The following is a 23,167-nucleotide window of genomic DNA, read 5'->3' on the forward strand; positions in this document are numbered from 1 at the left end:
TATTGAGTGATAATTGCAAGTGATTATTGACTTGAATTATTGCAGGTGTTTATTGCTTTGAATTATTGCAAGTGTTCATTGCTTCGAATTACTGCAAGTGTTTATTGCCCTGAATTATTGCAAGTGTTGATTACTTTGAAGCTTTGCAGCTGCGATCGTAAATTAAGGGATTTATTTGAAAGCTAATGTTGAAAAATATAATGGTCAAATGTTAGAAAAATATATGTACCATATATCTATGTATATAAGTTTAGCTGATGAAATAACGGTTAATGTAGCGTAGAGAACTATCGATATAAGAATATTGCACGTTATGATTATAATTGTGCATGTCGGTATCAGTCTAAGAACTACGGGTAAGATCTCCTGAAGCTCTGATATGGTAACTGTACATCGGTAATGTAGAATACAGAGAGGGTGCCCCCGTGGATACCGGCTGGCACGTAACAAAGTTACCGGGATGGCGCTGATAAGCAATAAGGGTTCAATCCTTAGAGCATATAGTAGATGGAGGGAGCCTTCTGGCCGAAAAGTGTGACGACAGAGAGGGAATGAGTAGCTTGAGAACCTGTTTTTTTCTAAACCAGGAGCGTAGCGTGGTAAATTTAGTACCCGCGTCAATGATAGGCACCTAACTAAATTTTTTTATGAAATTTATTATTATTGTATATCTTATATAATATGTTATGTACATTTCAATGTAATATACATAACATATTTACACTGAAGAATTGATCACAATTGTAACAAAAAAGGATAATTTTCTTTCGAAAGAAAACTTGCTTTCCGAATTTAGGATTTGGATTGAATTTTTGGGTTTAAAGAAATCATTGATGTCCTAATGCATTAACTGTGACGAAAGAATAATAGTTTTATTCATATAATGGCACTTTGACAATAGCTTATTAAACTGTACACTTAACTTAGTACCTCACTTTACTTTAACTTGACACTAAGCACTCAGAATAAATATATTTCCAGTACTTGTGTTTTCATACAAAACTTAATATCATTGATAATTGAGAATTTTACAAACTATGCATTTCAGAACCATTCTGAAATTTGGTTACTAACGCGATTGTCAATGTTTCATTAATAGTGCACGCTTTGGAATGCTTTCTGCTTCATTTTTATAGCTCTAAGGACACCGTGCTCTAAGGCCTCACTACATGGGCACATCGGGCACTACACCCTTACCGTACTGCTTGGTACAGCTCTGACGTAGTCACGTGGCTGATTTGAACTGACCAATCACATTTTGTAAGAGAGAGATAGGTTCTCATGCTGTTATATCTATCCTTGGTAACATCGCCACTTATGGGCCAGGATAGGACAGGCTCCCTCCATCTACTATATGCTCTAAGGTTCAATCTGAACTTGGCCCTTATAGATGAAACTTCTTTCGAATGTGTCCCTTTTGCTACAGTAACGCCATCTCATACGTACTTTACTTTACGGACACGATAGTCCTCTTTACCACTACCTGCCACTACCCTTCATCCTCTTTGGTGCTCCCCAAAGAGGTGTTTCACTGCCAAATCACCGATTAGAGTGAGAGCCCGAGTGGTATAAGTATGAAGGGCAGAGAGTAGAGGGAATTTTAGTGGAGTAACGTTCGGACGCATTGAATTCGGACGTCACAACTTGTTGGATCGTTGCGATATTAGCGCCGTTCAGCGTCACCCAGCGCAAGCTTTATTGCACGGATTTTTGATGGCGGATGAAATGTACAGAGTTTTCAAACTCCTTAACTCTGGTCTTCATGGTGGATAAAGTGCGTTAACTTTCTCTGCAAGGCTATTCACAATCCAGAGTCCACTTGTTGTCAGTTGCAGTCAGTAGTTGTCGCAGCGTCTCGGATTGCGGATGTCATTGGATCCCTCTCCAAATTTTCGTTCCAAGTGTTTAACGTTATCAGTTTTGGTGCAGCTGTTACCAACAAATAGGACGTAAGACATCTCAAACACGAAACGCATGACGCAGCAGAATTATCAGCATAAGTGCGTCGTTAATGTATGCATTTTATTTGCATCGCTATTTGCTTATCACTATCGTACGATTGGTAAGCTGTTTATCGCGACGGTTCTATCCGCAGCATTGTAAACATCCGCATGTAGTGCTGCGCGGGTGAAGAGTGAAAGATAAGAAGGACGAGGTACGAAATAAATATGCCTCCTCGATTGAGCAAGTTTTCAATTTCGGCAACATGTATTGACTATGTTCATCCCTGGACGAATTCATGTGTCAGCGCGACGGCTGGTCTGGGACTCCACGCCTTGCAAGAATCATTAAGGATTTATACTACCGTCTATTTAGTGAGTGTGCATATTTTTATGCAAATGCACATGGGGAATTCCATGTCAACTCGACCTGTCGCCAATCCTCATCATCTCCGATTTTGCTTGAACTTTAACATACTTTTTCGAGGGTCAATAAAGTAATCCCTGAATTATTTCAGATTTTTTTGATCACTGGTTAATAAGTTGTCTTATTTTCGCACTAATTTATATCCCCACATCTGTCAGTCGTACGAGAAAATGATTGAGATTCAAATTTTTCGCGATGACGTTGAATGGAAGGCAATATTTATTGACACTTTTTCGGGGACTGAATAAATTTTTTTTTTTTATTCAAACAACTGTATGAAATATCTGTTTTCATGGTGTTAACCATCTTCGATTTTCATAAAATTTTCATTATAAATTCCTTGCGAAAATACAAAACTGTTCAGACCCTGCTAAAGGTGGAGCGGTCTTTGGTTCAGAAGTTACCATCAAATGAATATCAAGGAAACGAAAAATATGGGAGTACCTACCTAAAGTAAATGTATACATACATATACCTCTCGTTTTTTTGTTTACAAAACAAATGAATAATTAAATAGATTTTCATAATTTCTCGAGTAAGATATCACTCAAATCTGCAGATATTTAGTTCAGGCAGGTGCTCCCATATTTTTTGTTGACATTCGTATCATTGTAACTTCTGAATTAAGGATCTCTCCATCTTTCACGAGGTCTCAAAAATTCAATTTTTCCACCAGGAATTTATGATGGAAATTTCATGCAAGTCGAAGGTGGTCGACACCACTAAGATCGTAATGTTAAATCATATTTGCAAGGGGGAAAGAACACATTGAGTGGCTAAGAAAACGGATAAAAAAAATTTCCTTACACTTCACGTTATTGTGAAAAATTTTTGTATTACAGATTTTTTAGATATTGAGATAAAAATTGGGGTGAAAATAAACCAACTTTTTAACCAGTGGTGAAAAAAATCTTGAATAATTCAGGGGTCATTTTTTCGACCGCCGAAACGCTATATTATAGATCATACAAAATCGGATACGGTGAGGGTTGGCAACAGGTGGAGTTAGCATAGAATGCACTGTATGTGATATTTACATTGATTTTCATTACTGACTCGCATTCCTTGCGTATAATCTGCGTATCAAACAACCATACTGGTTCAATTTTCGAATGTACTTCTCTACTTACTATGAGCAAGAAATTTTTTGCAAAGTGTTGGGAAAACACCATAGAAAACACAGTTATCGATGATTAATCTAGCTATTGTGTTTTGTTTACATTGCAGGTAACTTTGTTGATGAAAGGAAGGATTCCTTCAAAAGATGACATCAGGCGAACTGTGTTCGGGGTGCTTCAATCGACAGCTTTTTTGTCATGGAGCGCGTTTTCTTACTCTATTTTCCTTTGTTTACTAAGGTATGATGCATGAAAAGTTTTCTGATCAAGGTGATCAGAGATGTTAAGAGATTAGTTTTGAGGAAACCTTTTACAAACTTTTTTAAAATTGATAAACCACCTTTGTTTTTTTCTATTACATGATGAAAGCCTTAATTGTTTGTGTTTCTGCTTACAATCACTGCACTCTTTGCTGAAGTCAAAGTTCGTAACGTTAACGTAATCAAACATTTTTTATTACTCGCTATACTACTTTAAATTGTAACAAAATCATAAATCACATTGCAAATAACGCTTATTAGTCCAGGAACTTTAGACAAAAAATGGGCTAATCTTCGGAAAAAGTCCAACCAAGCTGAAAATTGGTATATACTTACCTTTCAGCTCTCCAAATACGGTGTGAAAAGTCCCCTGAATTCGGTTGTACGCTTAACTTGTGACAGCCCAAAAACGGTGAAAAAAATGACCTTTTTTCGGTTTTTTGCGAATATCTCCGTTCCTGTCGGTCTTACGGTTATAAGGTATACTAATAAAACATAAAGAGCGGGAAATTTCCTACAAAAAAGGTCCAATAGAGTTTATTGATAGAATTAGTAGTTCTCCCGTAATCTGGTATTCAAACTGCAATATAAATTTTGTATGGGTATTTAATTGCATGTAATAATCGAAATCGAGGTTTCTGTGCCGTATCTTCTCGTTTTTATATTTTTATAGACAAGTATATACCAATTTTCAGCTTGGTTGGACTTTTTCCGAAGTGAAATGCTAAAGTTCCTGGACTATATGTGCACACCCAACTTCTCCTACGTTGATGTGCAGCCAGGGTACCCGGATACCCACCTTCAGTTTTAATCACTTTTTGGGTTCAGATGTGAACAGAATCATTGTAAATCGATTTATCAACCAATATCACCCCAATGGAACATTTATGACATTGTGACAACATACGATATAACATTAACATTGATTTATAGATGTATATATACAATTTTTCTCTAGTGAGTACCCAAGTACCCTGGGTGCTTCCTGGGACTAATCATACTTCAAGTCAATTTTTTTACTGCAAAAAATTTTTCCTTTGAAATTTCCGGATGTGCACATAAGGATTAACATGACAGATTCTTATTTTGTAACTGCATGCATGTAAATTGATTTTAAAGTTGTATATTGGTGATTTTTTTTCAATAAGTAGCCACATAAACAATACAAACTTTAACTTGTTTTTTTTCACAGGCTCCTCAGCTAGTCTCCATACATATATCTATTATACATTATATATATCAATGTCTGATCCTGTGTTCTCAGAATTATTTGAATACTTGGGTGTGGGTTTCGATTTGGGGTCTTTACATTTATAGAAAGTTAGAAACCAAAATCTCTGCCTCCAGCTGTTTGGTTTATTCTGCTTTTACTTTCCTAATAATGCAATGCTTTCCTTATATGGAATTCACTCACACATATTCTTGAAATTAATTCTTATTCTTGAACCACTGGATACACGCAACTTCAAAAGCGAAAAATAACTTATAATTCTTCGCAAGTCATAAAAATAGAAAAAATACCAATATGAAATACCACGCATATAAAAATGTAAAGTCTCATGTGCAAGTGACCTTCCAGTTTGTATGAAAGGTAGAAGGTCGCGTGCCGTTTCTTTTTTCATATTCTCATTGGAGATAATTATGGATGAGCGGTCGCACTTATCGTTTTAGTTGAAGAGGTATTTATTTAACCCTTAGCAGCCACACCTCAGTCAGGCGATATAGCAGCCACATGGGGTAACTCATAACCCCATGCCGAAAAACCTAGTTGTACATACAAGATATATGGGTGATTTAAAACTTCTAACCGATTGTTTTATGTTTGTAGAAGAGTTCTTCAACATTTTTAATGATTTTTATCGGTTAGTTTATAGATGGCGTTCTAAAAACTGGTCATATATGTGAAAATTCAGCAAAAATGGCTTCTTTCAGAAAAAAAGTATTACCCCGCTATTTTTCAATATTAAGGGCTGAAATTTTAGGATTGTACGCACAACATATACCACTACCATGAAAACATAACAGTACCCGCCGATCACTCAAAAAGTATTAATTTTGCAAAATTACTGGAGGGAAAAATGAAAAAAATTACAAATCATAAAATTTGCTTTTTTTTGTGATTTATTAGCTTCTAAATACATATTTTAGACCTCTAATTTCACTTTTTCGGAGCCTTTACCCCGTGTGGCCGCTCAGGGTTAAAACCATCTTACACTTATAAGCGTGCGCAGTATGCGCGTCGTCGTCGGGTTATAGCAAATACACATGCAGCGTTGCCACGCCAGGGTGTATAAAATTCTTTAGATAGCACGAGAATATTTTTTTATACTTCTTAGCAAAAAATTTTGTTCCAAACTGCGAGTGTTAGCACTATTTGCCAGACTGCTGGTTATTTTTTGCACTGTGCGACGGACCGTATTATAGGATGTTAGCATCCTGTCGATAAGTTTTCTGGGGGTCAATTGTGTAATTTTTACTTTTCACTCTCACCTCAGTTCAGAATTCTGATTGGCTGACTGAGGTCCGTCAGTAAATGAGAAAGCTCGGATCAGAGTGAAAAGTGAAAATTACACAATCGACCCTCAGGTTCGTATACGTACACTTGTCCAACCGTCGATGAGGAATGCAATACAATGCCCTACGGAATGAAATTCCCATAATAACGAAAAATCATGTTTGTTCTATATCTTTAGGAGGTCAATTCTCTCTTTCTAAGAATTTTATTGGCTTTGTCGATGCTACGTAGAGAGCGCCCCAGGGACGTATAACAATCACGAATGGCCAAGAAACAATTTGAGGTGCGTTATCAAAAGTTCTCGAACATTTTCGAGTGAGAAAATAGAAATATACCAATATTTTTTAAATTGCAATTCATGTACATTTTTGTTTTATCCTAACTAATCCTTAATGTTCACTAAGAACATTGAGTTTCCATACAAATTTGAAGTTTTTGAATTTTGAAACTTACAATAATTAATATGATACAAAAAAAAATACCGGCAATTTCGGTCACGGTTCACAAAATTCTTAATTGAGGATCCTGCCTTTACCAATATCTTCACTCGATTGCACATACAATGACATTGTTAGATTTTTCATTTATCTAATACTTGCTTGTGGTCGAAATTACTTATTTAGGTCCCTACAAGTTCGGTGATTTAATTAACGTTCATTTTGTTGTAAATCCAAATGCATAGTGCGTGCGCCAAAACTTATGTTGGCCCAGTGCGTTAAGGGCCCTAAATCATGTTGCTACGCTCCTGGATAGAAAGAGCCGGAGATTGACCTTCACCGGTTGCTATCTCTTTCTACCAGCCAGATATTATCATAGACGAGATCATAGACATATATAAGAATTTCCCGGGGGTTGGGGGGGGGGGGGGGGGGGGGTACGGGGGTGGACCGTTCGTGAATGCGATAGCGTAATAGAAAGGAAAGCTGCATATGGGCTCTCTATACTTGTCTGATGCGTTCTTCGCCTCGCGCATACGCGGCTAGACGAAGACAGAGAGGGCCCATATGCAACTTTCTCTTTCTATTGCGCCACCGCATTCTTAGCCCGATCACGCAGTCTATTCTTATACATATGTCTATGGATACTATACGTCGATGAGAAAAACCGTTCTATTCATCCGAGTAATTGTATTCAATTGTCCATAAAAGGACGATATTATTTGGGTGCATTGGAACTTGGATATGGGAGTTTTGGGGATTTTTTTTTTTATTCGCTGGAATTAACTTGGATTTGTTTGAGTTCATTTATCATTTTGTTTTTGTTTTGGATTGAATTGAATTTCGCAAATTGTATCACATTCATCGAGTTATGGTGCCTTTTCATACGCAGCAAGTAGTTGTAACAGTATTTTAGTAAATTACTAGTTGTTAACCAATCGCGAAGCATATGCTAGTAACAACTAATAAGTTACTAAAAAAACTCCCTGCTTGCTGCACTTGAAAAGGCACCATTATGGCATAAGCTGTGGCCAGAACCAGCCAATCACAAGTCGCCGTCTTCTGCCGCGTCGTGTGTGAAAGCGCCGTTGCTCGTAAGCCCCAAACTTTCTAGGTTTAGACTATGTTTCCACCGGTTTTCTTTGAAAATTCTTCAGAAATTATGAAATTTCTTTGAAAATTGTCTTAGAATTCTTAATTCCTAGAAATTAATAGTGGCAACACTGTAAACACATGCTAGGCAAGAAATCTCTTGCCCGAAAACGGCATGCAGCCAGGAACGACATTGCATGCCATAGCGCACACATGGCCCCAACGAAGCCTAGGGATATTTCCTACTACATATAACTATACGCCTCATATTCTGACCCAAAGAATATGCAAATATGATCAACGTAAAAAAAGTTTTAAATTGAATAATGTTCCCTGATCTTATACCATAAATTATAAATTGTAATGAAATCACGAATCACACTGTAATTAAAGTATAACTTGAAATTACACCATCAGATACGCGATATAGCGAAAACAAACAATGATTTATTTTCTAAAATGCAAACAAATAAAAAATTATCGCTTGTAGGATGAAAAATTGCGGCAACCCGTATCGTTCTACAAAGAAATGTAAGAGAGGAATCCTCGAATTTATTCTAAACGCGCATACTTTCAAATACTCTTTTAATTTTGAATTGGGAATATTCTTGGATATTCAAGATCAGAGACGGAAAAATTAAATTGTCAATACTAAACTAGATACTGGATAAGAGTATAAATACAATACTGTAAAAAGTAGCCTCAAAATTTCTACTTGGCTGCAAGTACGGAAAATTTCAAATTGTAAAGGAATGAATGACGAAGAATATAAAGAAGTGAAGAAAATGGCTTAACCACCCATGATTAAATCGTCAGTTATGACTAGATAGTGCGCCGATCGTATATAGAGAAAGAGAACGATGCCAAGTGATGGTGCTGAGCATGAAATTAGCTGTCACGAGAGCGTGTAAACGGACAAAAATGAATGAGCAGTTAGAAGATGAGTAGACCGAGCCAGCGCGGTCGGTAAGATGTCATTGAAGTAGTTGTGGTATTGCCGAAGTATAAATTGTGCAGAATGTACAACAATACTAGATATCTCAAAGAAGGAGCCTTTTATAATACACCTGCCCTTCGTCTCAAATGCTGGTTTGATCGTAGTTTAAACCATAATCGTGTTCGAAAATATGTCTAGTTAATGCAGTATAATTTTCTTCATGATCATAAATGTTTCTCGTTGCTCATCGATTCTAGTATGTAACTGCTGCAAGTTTTTCTTATGTAAACCTTATTATAATCTATATACGGAATTTTATAGATTAGGCAAGAACGTTTATTGAGAGGTGGAAATTGTTTCCCAGAGTCGAAGACTGATGTTAAGTCATGCTTATTTTTTTCAACAAATTGAATATGTATTATATTTGGAAAAAATCCTGTTTAAGGATAATGATTCAAATAGACCTGCAATCTAAGGAATGGATATAAAATTCTCAGGAATTCTAGGCACAATAGCTACATCATTGTTGTTGGAATCAGAGTACAATTCTATCATCAAAAGATGTACAATTCTACGCACTCTTCTTAATTCTTGACCTGATTTCAGATGCGTCATTCCCTAATTTTTTATAATAGTAACGATAAGATTTTTTCCTCTTAATGAAAATTTTAACGTGCATAACCAAATTTATTACTCGTTTGATTTGATTTTTAACGTTTTCACGTGTTTTGTGTGCCGAAAAAAATGGTGAAACCTCTTTGGATGAAAGTTAGCGCATTGAGGTTTGCCGTCTAGCCTGATGAAAATATCGCCTCAGTACAATATCGACGGTGGCACTACCACAGGTTGAAGAAAAAAAACACGCAAGACATTTAGTTCGAAAATGGAGCACTTAATTAGCGTTTAATAGCCCTCAATTATTTCATAGGAGATTTGTCAATTTTAGAATCATAAAGCTAATTTAAAAAACAAGTATTTTACGACAAACTCTCGACCAAAAAACAAGAACAGGTAGAAAAAACGAAGTACGATCCGCGATGCGTGGACTTGTAGGCTTGAATATCGAAAGCAAGAATACTAGAACGATCACTTGCATGGATGATAAGTATACGGCTTGTTTCCCGGAGAGAGATAGTTTAGAGGTAAAGTGCTGTGTCTCTTGCACCGGTAGAGTCTTTCAAAAAGCTTGTACAGCAGAGGTCAGTGCCCCTTTCGCACGCGTTTTCTTTTGTATATCAGTGACATTACGTTTTTGCTTTTAGACTATTCCTCGCATGCACAGTGGCTAGTAGACGAGACCACACTTTACCTTCGAGCTATCTCTCTTTCCGGAACTCCCATCACCGCAGTGATTGTTCCAATATTATTATATTTCAGTGGTTTTGACAGACAGAAAGACCGAAGTACGATCCGCTATGCGCCACCACGATAGGTTATGAGGAGATCTGATTCGCTGATTTGACCGATTTATTAGGCTTTATTTATTTATAATAATATGTTGAATTGTTTGCGGGACCGTAGCGAGGGAGTCGGTGTCATGCGGCAGACCGAGGGAGGGAAGCTCGGCACTGCCAGCCGTGGTTCGGTACAGCCCTGTTTTGCCCTGCCCACTCGATTGTTTGCCGATCGGCAGAATATAATGTTTGGCAACTAAATTGACGAAATTATACGCATTGAGTGATTTCGCCAAGTTGAGAATTAGAATTTTCGGAAATTTTTCTAGATTGTTCTATGTTTGTTCTACATTGTTCCAAAACTTTATATTGATAACTTATGTAACCCAATAAAAAATGCAAAAAACCGTTTTTTGACCGATTCCCCCACTTTTGAAAAATCGAACTTTATTTTGTTGTTCCGATTTGTTCTGGTTGTTCTCAACAATGTTCCAAAACGGTCAAGTCGTAGGTCCAATGGCGGGTCCACCAAAAAAAAAAAGTCTTTTTAACTAGCCCCCCACTTTTTGAAGATCGAACTTTTTTTTATTGTTCTGGGTTGTTCTAGCCGTACTGAACATTGTTCCAAAATCACGATGAAGCGAGTCGAAACATGGGCTCGTAAGATTCAAAAAACAAGGGTTCCGGCTGCTTACATTTTCGAAAGTCAACATGACAACGTGTTCCAACTATAATTTTCGGGAATTATTCTATATTGTACTAGGTTTGTTCTAGATTGTTCCAAAACTTTATACTGGCAACTTATGTAACCGAATAAAAAAATGCTCGCCTGTCGGCTCGTGCTGCAAACTTCACGCTCGTCGGATATCGCCTTCACACAATAGCTACGCACGCTATTTTTTGTAACATATTCGTAGGCAAGTGTTATTTGAGAGGCACACCAACGCTCGTCTGCAGCGGAAAATAATCGAATGCGCGCATGCGTCACCAATCTTCTACAGCGGGAAATAGAGCATATCGAATGTGCGCATGCGCCAACTCTGTTATTCAGGAATAAGGCACTTCACGCACGCTACGTAAGCCTCGAAAATGACACTTTCCAGACAGGTGTTACAAAAAGCATATAACAATGGCGAGCATAGCCGAAGAGCAGAACTTAAATGAGCAGTGCGAAGGTTTTGTTGATGGGGTAAAGCCACTTATCGAACAATATGGACCACAAAATGTATTCAACTCGGATCTTAGTGGCTTCAATTTGGAGATCATACATTCCAGGCGAACGTTAGCTCCTGTCGGCCAGAAAAAGACTGAAACTGTGGTACAATCGGTATCTTAGACGACTCGCAGTTATACTATACAGCCACTGTGTCTGCTGATGGAACGCTGCTATCTCCTTTTTTAGTATTGAAGGAAACGATTGGGGTATTTGGACCCAGAGTGAGAGAAACTATGTTCAGACCACCTAATATTTACATTATGGCTTCCAAGTCTGGAAAGTTTACTAAAGATCATATGCAAACTTGGCTTCGGGAAGCGTATCTTCCCAATACACGTAATGCAAGCGTCCTGTTACTTTATTCATGGAGTGGACAATGCGAGTGCGGTGTTCAGGAAGCAGTACGGGATGATCGATACTTGAAGCTGATGACTATTCCAATAGGGACTGCAGGGCACATTCAGCTGTTGGATGTATATGGGTTTCGTGCGTGGTGATTCTTCTTGGCTATGATATCAATCTTTACCTACGAGATAATATTCTTAAGCTACAATCTGTGACGCATAACCAATTTTCGTCTCCACGATTTTTAAACTTATTCAAATATTCATGGCACAAAAGTGCATACTAGACCAACACGTATTTAAATTCCATCAGAACTTCCTTACGAAACAGACTCGACATTGCAATGTCATATCAAGTGCGCTTGGTGTAGAAAACCACTTTCTTTGAAACACTTAGTTACAGATTTTCATTATTGCCATGACTTTATTCCGTAAAGGAACCATTCATATCAGCAAGGGTTGTACGACGACAACAAAATATAACTATCATTGTAGATGTAGGAATTCACTATGGTGTAGTGTTCAAATAAAATTATATACGATTACCATTTCGGTACAATGTTACACGTGGTACGAATGAAGAAATTCTAAATTATGACACTCCTACTATCGTTTCTGAACCACAAATGGATAGGTTCTGAAGTACTCCAAAAACAGATAAGGATATCAATTTTCGTAGAGATGGCGGATATCGTGATGATTTTTTACCGTTGCTTCGAATTTTCGTGGTCAGATCCATGATCAGTGACCTCGAAACAGCTTCCATCGACTTTCGGTGAAAATTGATCGATCATTTGTTATTGACTTTGGCCATGCTGGATCCACCATTTTGAATTTTCAAATTTGGCCTTCAGATTTGGAAAAAGCAACGTCAAAAACCCTTGAAAATCAAGTTTTCTTGCAATCTGTACATTAGGCACTATTATGGAATATATTAAGAATTGTCTATAACAGCATTTCAGGGGGGTAGGTCACCCCTTGAAATTAATTTCAGTCTATATAAAACAACAACTATCTCTTATTTTAGCGTACTTAGCATTCTTACCAAGTTTCATAAAAATCGGTGGCGGACAGTTCGCGATGTTCCTTGTAAGTTACTACCGTGGTATTTCTAAGAAAAGTTTTATTAACAATAAATGGCTGCAGTTTTGCGCAGACATCGAACTATTACATTTTACAATTTGCTACTTTGCTGCTATTTATGAATAGAAAAAAGAAACATGTGAAAAGGAATAAGAAAAAAGACATTAGAACCTAAAATAGTTCATATTCATAACATTATTGTAACGTAATATAAATTATAAAAATCTTTTGTATTCTTTCATTTAATATTCTTCATAAAATCGTGTTTGTGTGGACTTTGTATCTTGCCTGCGGATATTTCGACGTTCCTCTAGTATTATGAATTCACTGGAAACATAACTGTGCTCTTGAAATAACAGTGCAATGTAGCGTTTCAAGGCCAGCTCCTAATCGTATTTACGAAAGTTATGAGGATTTTCGAAATACTTACGGTTTTAGATGAAATTGGATAAACCGTTATACCTCGTTAATATAACGGTCTGCGCATATGAATACTTATTGAACTGTTTTTTCTTTTTTGAAAACTATACAGTTAGATTGTAGCTATTGTATGAAATGTAATATTTTTGTTACAGACGGGCATCTGGAAACTTCAACATTCTGACAGTATCCTTCCTGCCATCTTTTTTGTCCAGCCTCGCAGCCATTGTGATAGAAAGGCCATCACGGCGTACACTGCTGTGTTTATACGTATCAAACATCGTAAGTTTCAACATCCAATCAGTAAATTTAATGCGGACCCCCGCCCCCCCCCCTGCCCCTCGTCAAAAATATGTTTAAAACATTTAATGTGCTGCGTTTTATATGGGCTTTTGAATCATCCGCAATCGAAAAATCTTGTGCTCAAAAGATTTTTTTTTAGGAAAAGGGGGCTGTTTGTCATATAAACTCAGCATCTATCCGTTAATTTATAAAAGGTCGAAAAATAAATGATGTAATTTTGAGGACTGAATTACGCACCCTCAGAGTATGATGAGATTAAACTTTGCGCCAACTCCGTTACAGTATTGATAACAGTGTAGTTTTCAGAATAAGAAAAATGTATTTGGAGCACTACGATCTGATTGAAATTGCAATTTTTTTTTTTTTTGTTTTTGAACAAAACATGTATCTTTCACCTATATGTGAATTATACGTCCTCCATTTACGATGCTTGATTATCAGTCTCATTTCACCAATGAAACACGTCCCACGCGTATAATGTAACATTTCGCGAGGTTGAAGTTTCAGTAACACTAACATCATGAAAGCAACTTCGAAGAAATTTTGTAAAATTTTCGATTTGCTAAATGTTAGTATTTCACGTTTATACGTTTTACTGAATTTCAGATAATGTTCGAGATGCGTCAGCTTCTGTATAAAATTTCAAGCACAATTTACTCGTCGATGGTATTAGACACATTGATTAAGAAGAGTGATTTCAATTTATTTTTATCTTATAACATGATTTGCGTTAGTGCCCAGTGCGCCAACTTCTGGGCAGTTTTCAGTGATTTTCAGATTGGATAGAATCAAGAAATCACAACAAATCGCTGAAAAACGCTGAGGAATCATTGAAAAATCAACGAAACGGCGTGATGATATAGGATAGCCAATGAAATGCTGTAATACATTGAATTCAAATTATGTGTTTGGCCGTTACCGGAAGATTTACAATGATTTTCCAAATATTTTTTCAGCACGATCCTATGATTAGAAACTGGGGGATTTTGCAATGATTTCCAATGATTTGAGGTATCTCAATTGATGCGTCATTATTTGAAAGAACATTTTAGCAACCCAATTTCTTTTCATTTACAATTTCACTTAGAACTTTTAAACTCATGACTTCCTCCGGGGAATTGTAGTATAACAGCGTCGGACCAAAAAAAAAGTAGGTTCATAATTCAATCTCCTACAGAATTGATAATCTTGTCGGGAAATGTCTTACCAATCATCAATAATTGCCAATGTAGCATGATATAATTATTTGCACACACATCCAACATGTTGGATCATAAAAATCTATAATAATTATTATTCTACCCATGCAGGTACATACGAAAGATCGCTTACGACATATTGTAAACTTACGGTCGGTACAAAAAGAGCTACCTTACCTCCGTGGTACATAATATTCGAATTTTTATTCCAACACGAAGACAATGCAAAAACATAAGTATCTCTTTAATAAATGTTTTTAGGCTACCGAAACGTTGTTCAGAGCAGGTGTATGGAGGGGCTACTTCTCGGTGATTCCACGTGGTGAAGTGTACATTTTTGCTGTTAGTATAGCAATGATACTTTACTATTTTCGCAGTGAGATAGACCAACAGGATTCCATATTTAAAATCCTCCAGTTAGTACACTAAATATATTTACCATTCAAAAGATGTAACGTGCTTTGCAGAATTATAAACGAACAACACACTGATGGATTTTTTTTTATTGCTTCAGATTTGTCATCGGGCCATATGAGAGGTATAACTGCAATGAAATCAGAAACGAGCCACATACTTCAGCTCCGGAATGTTTACAAAAACATAGAATAACCAATAAATCCAAGAATCAAATGCTTAATGCTTTCCACCGTGGCCTCGACGTGTATAAACATGTCATTGACAGACTTAAAACTTGGCAGAAACATCTATCGTGCCCACATCCTTTCGGTTGTGCTCATTACGTAATATCGGTGAGTACAAATAATTGCAGGAATCGAGAAAAAATTCAGCAAGCTTCTCGGTTACTGGAGAAATATATTTAATCACCCTAAAAACATAGCCTACGTCATCCGATAAGAACTAATGAACTTCACAACATATTTCAACTACAGTTATTTATAGGGAGGCACTAAACTGTTCGGAATTGGAACTGGGGTTCAATTGGCAATAAAATTGGTTTTGCAGTGGAAAAAAATATTCAGTAGACCAAAAATTGCTAAACAGATAATATTTCGGAGAGAAAATTTGTACCTGGGAATGTTTATCGGAGGATTTACCGGAATATACAGAGTAAGTTGCATTTTCATATCAATATCTTATTTTTTGTAAAACCTGTAATTATAACAGGGTGGCCATTTGTCAGAGAATTTTGGAACACCTGGAAATGTTATGGAATTTTGAAATTTTGGAATATTCAGGGAAATTTCAGGGAATCGCTTACTATATTTTTTCTTACAAATACATCCTATAATTTTTTAAGGCTTCAGATAAATTAGATTAAATACGATTTTTTTTTACCATCGCGGTACGGTTCTCTTCAAACTTTGAATATTCCTAAATGTCACCTTACAAACGATTGTGCGCATCGGTTAGATGGGACAGTATGAACCAAGTGACCGTTCGTACTTTCGTAAAAAAAAATTATATGGAAAATACGTATCTATATTTTTTTCAATTTGCTATGACCGATTTATTCGAATTGGTCAGGAAAATTTCTAAGATTTTTGTATGAAAAACCTGGAAAAGTCACGAAACTTCGTGATGAAGATTTGGTGGCCACCCTGTACCACTGTTAAAAAAAAAAGTCACAGTAATTTAAGAAACATTCAATGTAAAAATTTTCGTATATTTTTATTTTTTTTTAGTAAACAGATTTTTCTAAGGAAATGGGTGTTTCTTTTTTCTACAGATATATTTTAACTAGTCTCGTACCAAGATATGAAAAAACGCATTTGCGAAGTACGGCAACAAAACAGTTTTTCTAGTTGACCAGGGTAATTAATAATGCCAAATATATACTTTGTCGCATATGTATTTAGATATTGCGATATAATGAGATATTTTAAATATTTATTCGGCAGCTAAAATACAATCATGTGTGATCCAATTAACGGGAAGAAACATGGTTGAGCAGCGTAATTATGTGTAGTATACAGAAGATTCATATCAAATTTAAAGTCAATCGGTTGGTATGGATAGAATTCGATATTTTATGTCAATCAGGTTGAAAAATGTAATTTTGGTATAAGCGTATTAAAGTTTATGCGTCGAAAGTTTTGATCTCTGTTTTGACGTTTATTTCCGTATCAGCTAGAATAGAAATTTTTCTTATGGTTGATTGACGATTTCCGGGGCATATAGCAGGCTTTCTGCCGCATTCGCAGCTTCCTTATAGGCCGATTTTTCTAGTCTTGAAGCCTATATATCTATTGAGACGTACACCTCGCAGTCGTACATTGTTTTAATCAAGTGCTCATAACTTTCTCAATTTTTGGAAATTTGACATCGACTCTGTTCCAAAATTAAAAAAAAAATATACCTATAATAATATGCTCAAAAAAATAATCAATTTTGCCAAATTTCTAGACCAGAATACCCACCAACGATTAGTTGAGGTGAAAATGCTAGAATTACGCATTTCTAACTCAACTCATCTACTTATATTTTTCCGTGACTCCTTAGTGGAAAAAATATATTGAGAATATAGTCTCAGATTTCTTCAAATTTCTCGAAAAATTAAACTTAATGAGTTTGTTCAAAAAATTCTTCATAAACTTTTTTAAATAACGCAGAAAAGTAATAGATTTCAGCAGTGTTTGTACAGCTTCGAATTCGGGACCGCCGAAAAACCTGAATAAATTTATTCGTAGAATTTCTTACAGAAATCCAAAATTCATTTCAGGTTATTAGCAAAATCAGTCATATTCTCAGAGGTTTTCATACTTTTTTCGAGAAAGTTTGAAATACACTGATTACTGAATACTTTTTTCTACACTTGTTGTAAAATTCTCATAAAGTTCGCTGAAAATCGCTTAAGAATCTCCAAAACTTTTCCTATCCCAGAAAAAACTCATTACAAGACAAGAGTTTTCTTTTTGATACTCTTCAGATAAGTCTAATCAGCAGAAGCGATAAAATCTGTTTCCAGACAGGTCATTCCGATAGCTTGATAAACAAGCTGATTTACAATCAGTCAAAGCTATAGTGAAGATAAAATTTAACACATTAGAATGTGACAATTAAATTTTTAGAAAATTTTAGGCGGACCAAATCAAAGTTTTACGTGGTTTCAACATTGCAAAAAAAATTATTGTAGGATACTTTTTCAATATATTATTATTATATATTCAATTATTATTTACCATTACAATGTTATTTCGGGCTATAAAGATCAGATTAAATAACTTTGGATTGAAAACTGTTGAATGATTGCTGCGTCATTTTTGGCTTGATAACTGGCCATAACACTTAGCTACATGATATATCGGTATTACGTACCGCCACCAACCCATCCATATCTTTAAGATTATCTTTTACATTCCAGATGCTGTCCTGTGGGTTGAGGAGAGCTTTTGGAAAAGATTCACGCTACTATGCTATACCAGCTGGTATCGCGGCGAGTGTTGCTTTCACAATGTATCCAGATAATACAATCGCTCTGTACGTAATGTGGAAAGCGTTACAGGTGAACATGTAGCATTTTTTTAATGACACAAGAAGTTTGCTATTACACAGGAAAATACAGTGAATAGTCTAATATTCAACAAGAAAATTTTGAATCTTTTAAAGTTCCGCCTTTTTTCAAATTCTAGAAAATTTCGCTCAAGCAAATTTCATTCACCCTCAATCATTTTCGATTGGTCTTGTGATAAAACGATTTCTTCTGTTTTTTTCTTTGCGCCTCTAACAAAATTTGGATGAATAAAAACCAAAAAACAATCAATTAAGCGTATTGAAATTTTCAAAAAAAAGACTACCAAAAATTATGAGTTTTGTCAATTCAAAATTTTTGGAATACTCAGAAAAATATTTAAAAACATTATTCCATCGTAGGACTAATTTCAGAACGATCGAAACAAAAAATGATATTTATAAGAATTTTATCAAGAAATTTAGATAATCGTCGAACTTTGAGAAGGTTTGAATATTTGTAATTTGAAGGAAATTTCATATTTTTTTTTTGCTAACTGGGGGCTTAAAGATGTTACCTACCACCTCATAAAACTTTGATAAAATTAAAAATTGTAAGGATCAAAATTGTTCGATTTAGAATGGAACACTTCGTACGTTTATTTATCACTCAGAATTTCGCTTCTCAATAGATGTGTATAAAATGAAGACAAGTTTCGAATACTTTCATCGTTAGATTATAAATACTGAAACGGACTCGCGTTTCAAATAAAAGTGGATTCGTGAGCTTGATTAGCGGAATCAATAAAGGGCGAAAAACAAAATGTTTGGAGAAAAATGCTTTCAATGGCAATGCGTGTTTTTAGTTTAAAGTCTGAAACAGGACTGTTTTTACAATAATAGTGGTTGATACAGCAACCCTATTCATTTTATAACATAAGAACGCTTAGACTTCTTGCGTCACTTGCCGACTACTAGATCATTTGAAAAGGGGGTAAAACGGGTGATTTCACCCTTTGTAACAATACATATTATTTCAAATTAGTTCTAAAAATAAGATGAAAGTACCTATCTATCAAGGTACAACAGTATGATTCACCAGAATAGTCCAGGAACTTTGGCATTTTGGCACACCTTATTTGGAGAGCTGAAAGGTAACTTTGGACTTTTTCCAAAGATTAGCCCATTTTTTGTCTAAAGTTCCTGGACTAGAAAGCAATTAGTATGAATTATGAAATCCTTTCATTTCCCGTGACTAGCATATTCCAGGCTTTCCCAACCGAAAAGTCGTTACTGTCGTTCTTAAACTTACGAGGTTATGATGAAATTTTATTCGAAATTATACGATCTATTTTGATAATAGATCTTGATCACGTATGAAATGTCTATGGACAAGTTCGTTAATTATCAACAAATGAACGGAACGTCACCAAATTAATTTGTTTGAAATTTTTACTTCTTGTGGTGTGGCCGAACAAGGACGGTATCCAAGGTCGATCTCTCCAGTGTTCAACGGCAAATAAAAAAATTTCGCGGTGCTCAGTTTTTAGTCTATATAACATATAATTACAAAAGGATCAAATTGGAAAGATCGACCTGAGATACCGTCATTGTAAGATCGAAGAGTTCACCAAGTTTGAACCTTCTAAGGCTCACTATTCGCGAGAAATACCAGATCCAAGTTTATTATTTCTACCTAATTGAGGTTTAAACGCGAATTGTTTTCGTATCGTTACTGGCATAAAAAAAAAAATTATGAAAATATAGGTATTTTACGTGAAATATTCTCCCGTTTGCAAATGTATTATTCATTTCTAGGTAACTTTTGTAAATCAAACTCAAAAACCCGTTTTTCGTTTGTGCGCCACCAAAATTTCTTAAATTTGAATTTTTTATGTGAAAGCTGAGATTTTTCCAGTGAGAAACTCAAATTTTCAAGGTGAAACGGCCATTGGATCACAAGTGAGCTACGTTCAATTGATAACGGCTATTGATAATACTCTCTCTTTGGAATTTAACGAAATATTTTTATTTCTTCGAATTGTGGACCATCAGATGTACATACCTATGTTATTGTATCTAGTGACAGTTCACGAGGCGACAGTACCATTAACTCTCGGATTTTTTTGTCGCTAGGGAGAGTAAATAACGGTTCACTCGGTACTTCTCAAACTGTTTATAACAACTGATAGCGCAAGAACTAACCTTCTTCTTTCAGTATATTTCTTATTTGTGTTATTTTGTTGGGTACGAATTACAGTAGCATTCCAAGAGTCTTTAATCTATTGACAGTTAGTGATTATAATTTCATTCAATGTTAGATTTTGCGGTTCTTGGTTATTTTAATTTGGCTTTTACCTTTGGATTTGTTTCCTTCACAGGTCTTACTAGTTTAACTAATTCTACTTATTCTAGTTGAGGATGGAAGTTATGTACACATGGGAGGGCCTCGACTCTTGTCTCCAGGCAGAGTATGTTGAGTCTCCTTGGGTTATTATATTGCCTCGCGTGGACTTTCGCTTCCTTTACGTAGTTGTCGGCGTGGGTTGTCAGCTTTGACAAGAGTGGACAGGTTATTTTCAGTGAACATGGTTATAAATGACATTTCACTTACCATATTTGACAGTTCGTTTGAACTAACGTAAATCAGTAACTGTCTGGCTTTTTAAAAAAATTCCTTTATAGGTTCTTTCTAGATTCTGTAAGTTGGTTTTGCTTGCTAGTGGGAGCAGGCTACCTAGTCCATAGTCAAATGAAGAATGAGAGAAGAATGCAAGAATGATCTTATATTTTATTCCCATGTCTATATTGCTGTTGTATACGAATTATGCCTTACAGCGAGTTAGCGACCTTTCTGGCTTTATTTACCGAATAGGCGATGTGGTTTCCAAGATTCAAATTTTTGTCTAGGGTTACCCCTAGGTACTTGATTTTGTTGGTGATAGGGATGCAGATGATTTCTAGTCGAAATTCTTTTTGGTATTTCACTCTGCTGGTAAACATGATAGCTTAGGCTTTCTGGGGACTACATTGGAGCCCCTATTTTTGGTAGTATTCCATGACTTGTAGTGAACAGTCTACCGCTTCGCAGGCTGCCAAGACAGGCTGAACGTAATAATTGTTGGGTAAACAAAGTTCAATATTAGGCACTGATTGAAAGAAAGTATTCTACCATATTAACTGACGTGAGTTAATGTTTCGAAATATGATAGCATATCTCGCATACTGCGTGACCAACTTACAAGCGAAAAAAATCTCGACCCTTTATTCTCAGAACTTGGTTGTGTCGACGGTATATTATATATTGCATATTCTTCATTTCAGATACTTTGGAATAGTGGGGTAGCCAGTGGAAAACTACCGGAGGTCAAGTGGTTCATAATAGTACTCTATTGCTTTAGTACAGCGATTCTTTTTCATGCTGCAATTATTGAGCCACAAAATCTGAGATCCTCGTACTGGAAATTCCTACACAACTTATCTGGCGGAAGGTACATCAGTATTAACACACCTACTGAATATTATTGATTATTAGTAGAATTGATGGCTAAAAAAAATTCGATTTTCGTTACAGAATAGCTACAATGGCCAGAAAACCGTTGGATGAGTTTGGTTTAGGAACAAGTGCTTCTCTGGCAGAAGTACTCAGAAAAACCCAAACAACCGACCAGATCTCTTATTCGTTTTAACATGAAGTAAATGTACCATGTGCATTATAACGAAAAAAGAAAGGTGTTTATCACGAGCACGACAACCCTATGAGGGTTATATTTGCTTATATTCAATGCATGTTGGACATTTTTCTTACTGTAGGAACATTTGCACGTTCCTAAATGGTAGAATTTTTCTACAATGTATCATAATTTGGTTTAGGTAGGCGCGAAGACAAAACTATGACAGTTATCAAATTGTGACTAATTGTATGAATATTAAATCATGATATTATTGGTAAAATAGAATTATCTGTAATGAGCAGATAACGAGAAAATTGGTTGAATAAAATCCAAAATTATTATTGGGTGGACAGAGAAAAGAAGTTTATTATCGAAGGAAAGGGGAGTGTAAAAAGTAGCCAAATACTGTATTGTTTGCAAAGTATTTTGCAAACTTGAGAATGAATTTGAGAATAGTAACTCATTTTTATAAGACATTTTTCTAATAATAATGATAATATCTGCTTCAAAGGAAATGTTCACCAGCGAACCGAACCAAATTCGGATATTCAGTGGTCTCAAACTAAATCTCATCTACCGTTACGTATGCCTTAGAAAATTTTCAACAATCTTTACTTGTTAATGGGCATGATCATGCCAGTTTGAACAAGGTCAATTAATTTGGTGAAACTGGACGAAAACTATTTTTGCAGCCCAACATTGTAAATGGATGGCGAGCTCACATGTATTGCTTCATGAATACGTTCTCTTTATTTTCATCGGTTAATTCGATGGGGGATTGACGGTAAATTATTTTTCTGCTGTTGTTTGGACTTTGTAATTCGTGGTAAAACTTATCATAAAGTGAAATCATGGTACAGATATTTATGAACTTGGTGGGATCGGCTACCGCTAATCTTAATACGTAGAAACACTTGGACTACTTACGAATCTCGTATTTTTTTGCAGTTTTCAATTTTTAGACAAAATACTCGATTTTTTCGCAGCAGTTACCATACTTCAGCAGTATAAACAGTAGGTTGGTTGAAAAAAAATATAATTTTTTTGCTCCTACGTCTCAAATGTTAGTGTTTGATAAAAAAAAAAAATCCTCCCAAAAGATGAGCTCTGTAGCTTAAGTTGGATAGGTAGCTCTTAATTTTTATTTCCCATTCATTTAGCATGGGAAAATTTCGAGTTTTATTGAAAATTGAAATGCTCGTAAACTACTTAATATTTTGTGAATTCATGCATAGATCCGTGAAGCTGACTTTAAAAGCTTTCAAACTTCCATAAGTTTCATCACTAGAACACTACCGATTTTCATTTTTCGGAAAAAATCAGTAGTTTTTAGATGACTGTAATGTGGGTTCTAATAACAAAAACTAGATTTTTTCTTTGCTTATTTACCACCCTAATTA

General features: G+C 35.7%; 1 protein-coding gene across 1 annotated transcript; it reads left to right on the forward strand.

The window, feature by feature from the left end:
- Positions 1-1,870: 1,870 nt before the first annotated feature.
- Positions 1,871-22,155, forward strand: LOC124411592 (transmembrane protein 135-like). Its single transcript, XM_046890806.1, has 9 exons — positions 1,871-2,315; positions 3,595-3,725; positions 13,339-13,465; positions 14,947-15,101; positions 15,200-15,434; positions 15,586-15,753; positions 18,008-18,148; positions 21,418-21,584; positions 21,668-22,155. Exons 1-9 carry the CDS (start codon positions 2,169-2,171, stop codon positions 21,780-21,782), a joined length of 1,386 nt encoding a protein of 461 aa, XP_046746762.1. The 5' UTR covers positions 1,871-2,168; the 3' UTR covers positions 21,783-22,155.
- The last annotated feature ends 1,012 nt before the right edge of the window (positions 22,156-23,167 follow it).

This window comes from Diprion similis, chromosome 10 (genome assembly GCF_021155765.1).
Source record: "Diprion similis isolate iyDipSimi1 chromosome 10, iyDipSimi1.1, whole genome shotgun sequence".
NCBI lineage: Eukaryota > Metazoa > Arthropoda > Insecta > Hymenoptera > Diprionidae > Diprion > Diprion similis.

Bases quoted from the DNA above. Each gene is read 5' to 3' on its own strand.
- LOC124411592 (XM_046890806.1), top strand. From the start codon at position 2,169: ATGCCTCCTCGATTGAGCAAGTTTTCAATTTCGGCAACATGTATTGAC. The intron at 2,316-3,594 runs GTGAGTGTGCAT...TTTACATTGCAG, and splicing joins TTTATACTACCGTCTATTTA to GTAACTTTGTTGATGAAAGG. The intron at 18,149-21,417 runs GTGAACATGTAG...TCTTCATTTCAG, and splicing joins TAATGTGGAAAGCGTTACAG to ATACTTTGGAATAGTGGGGT.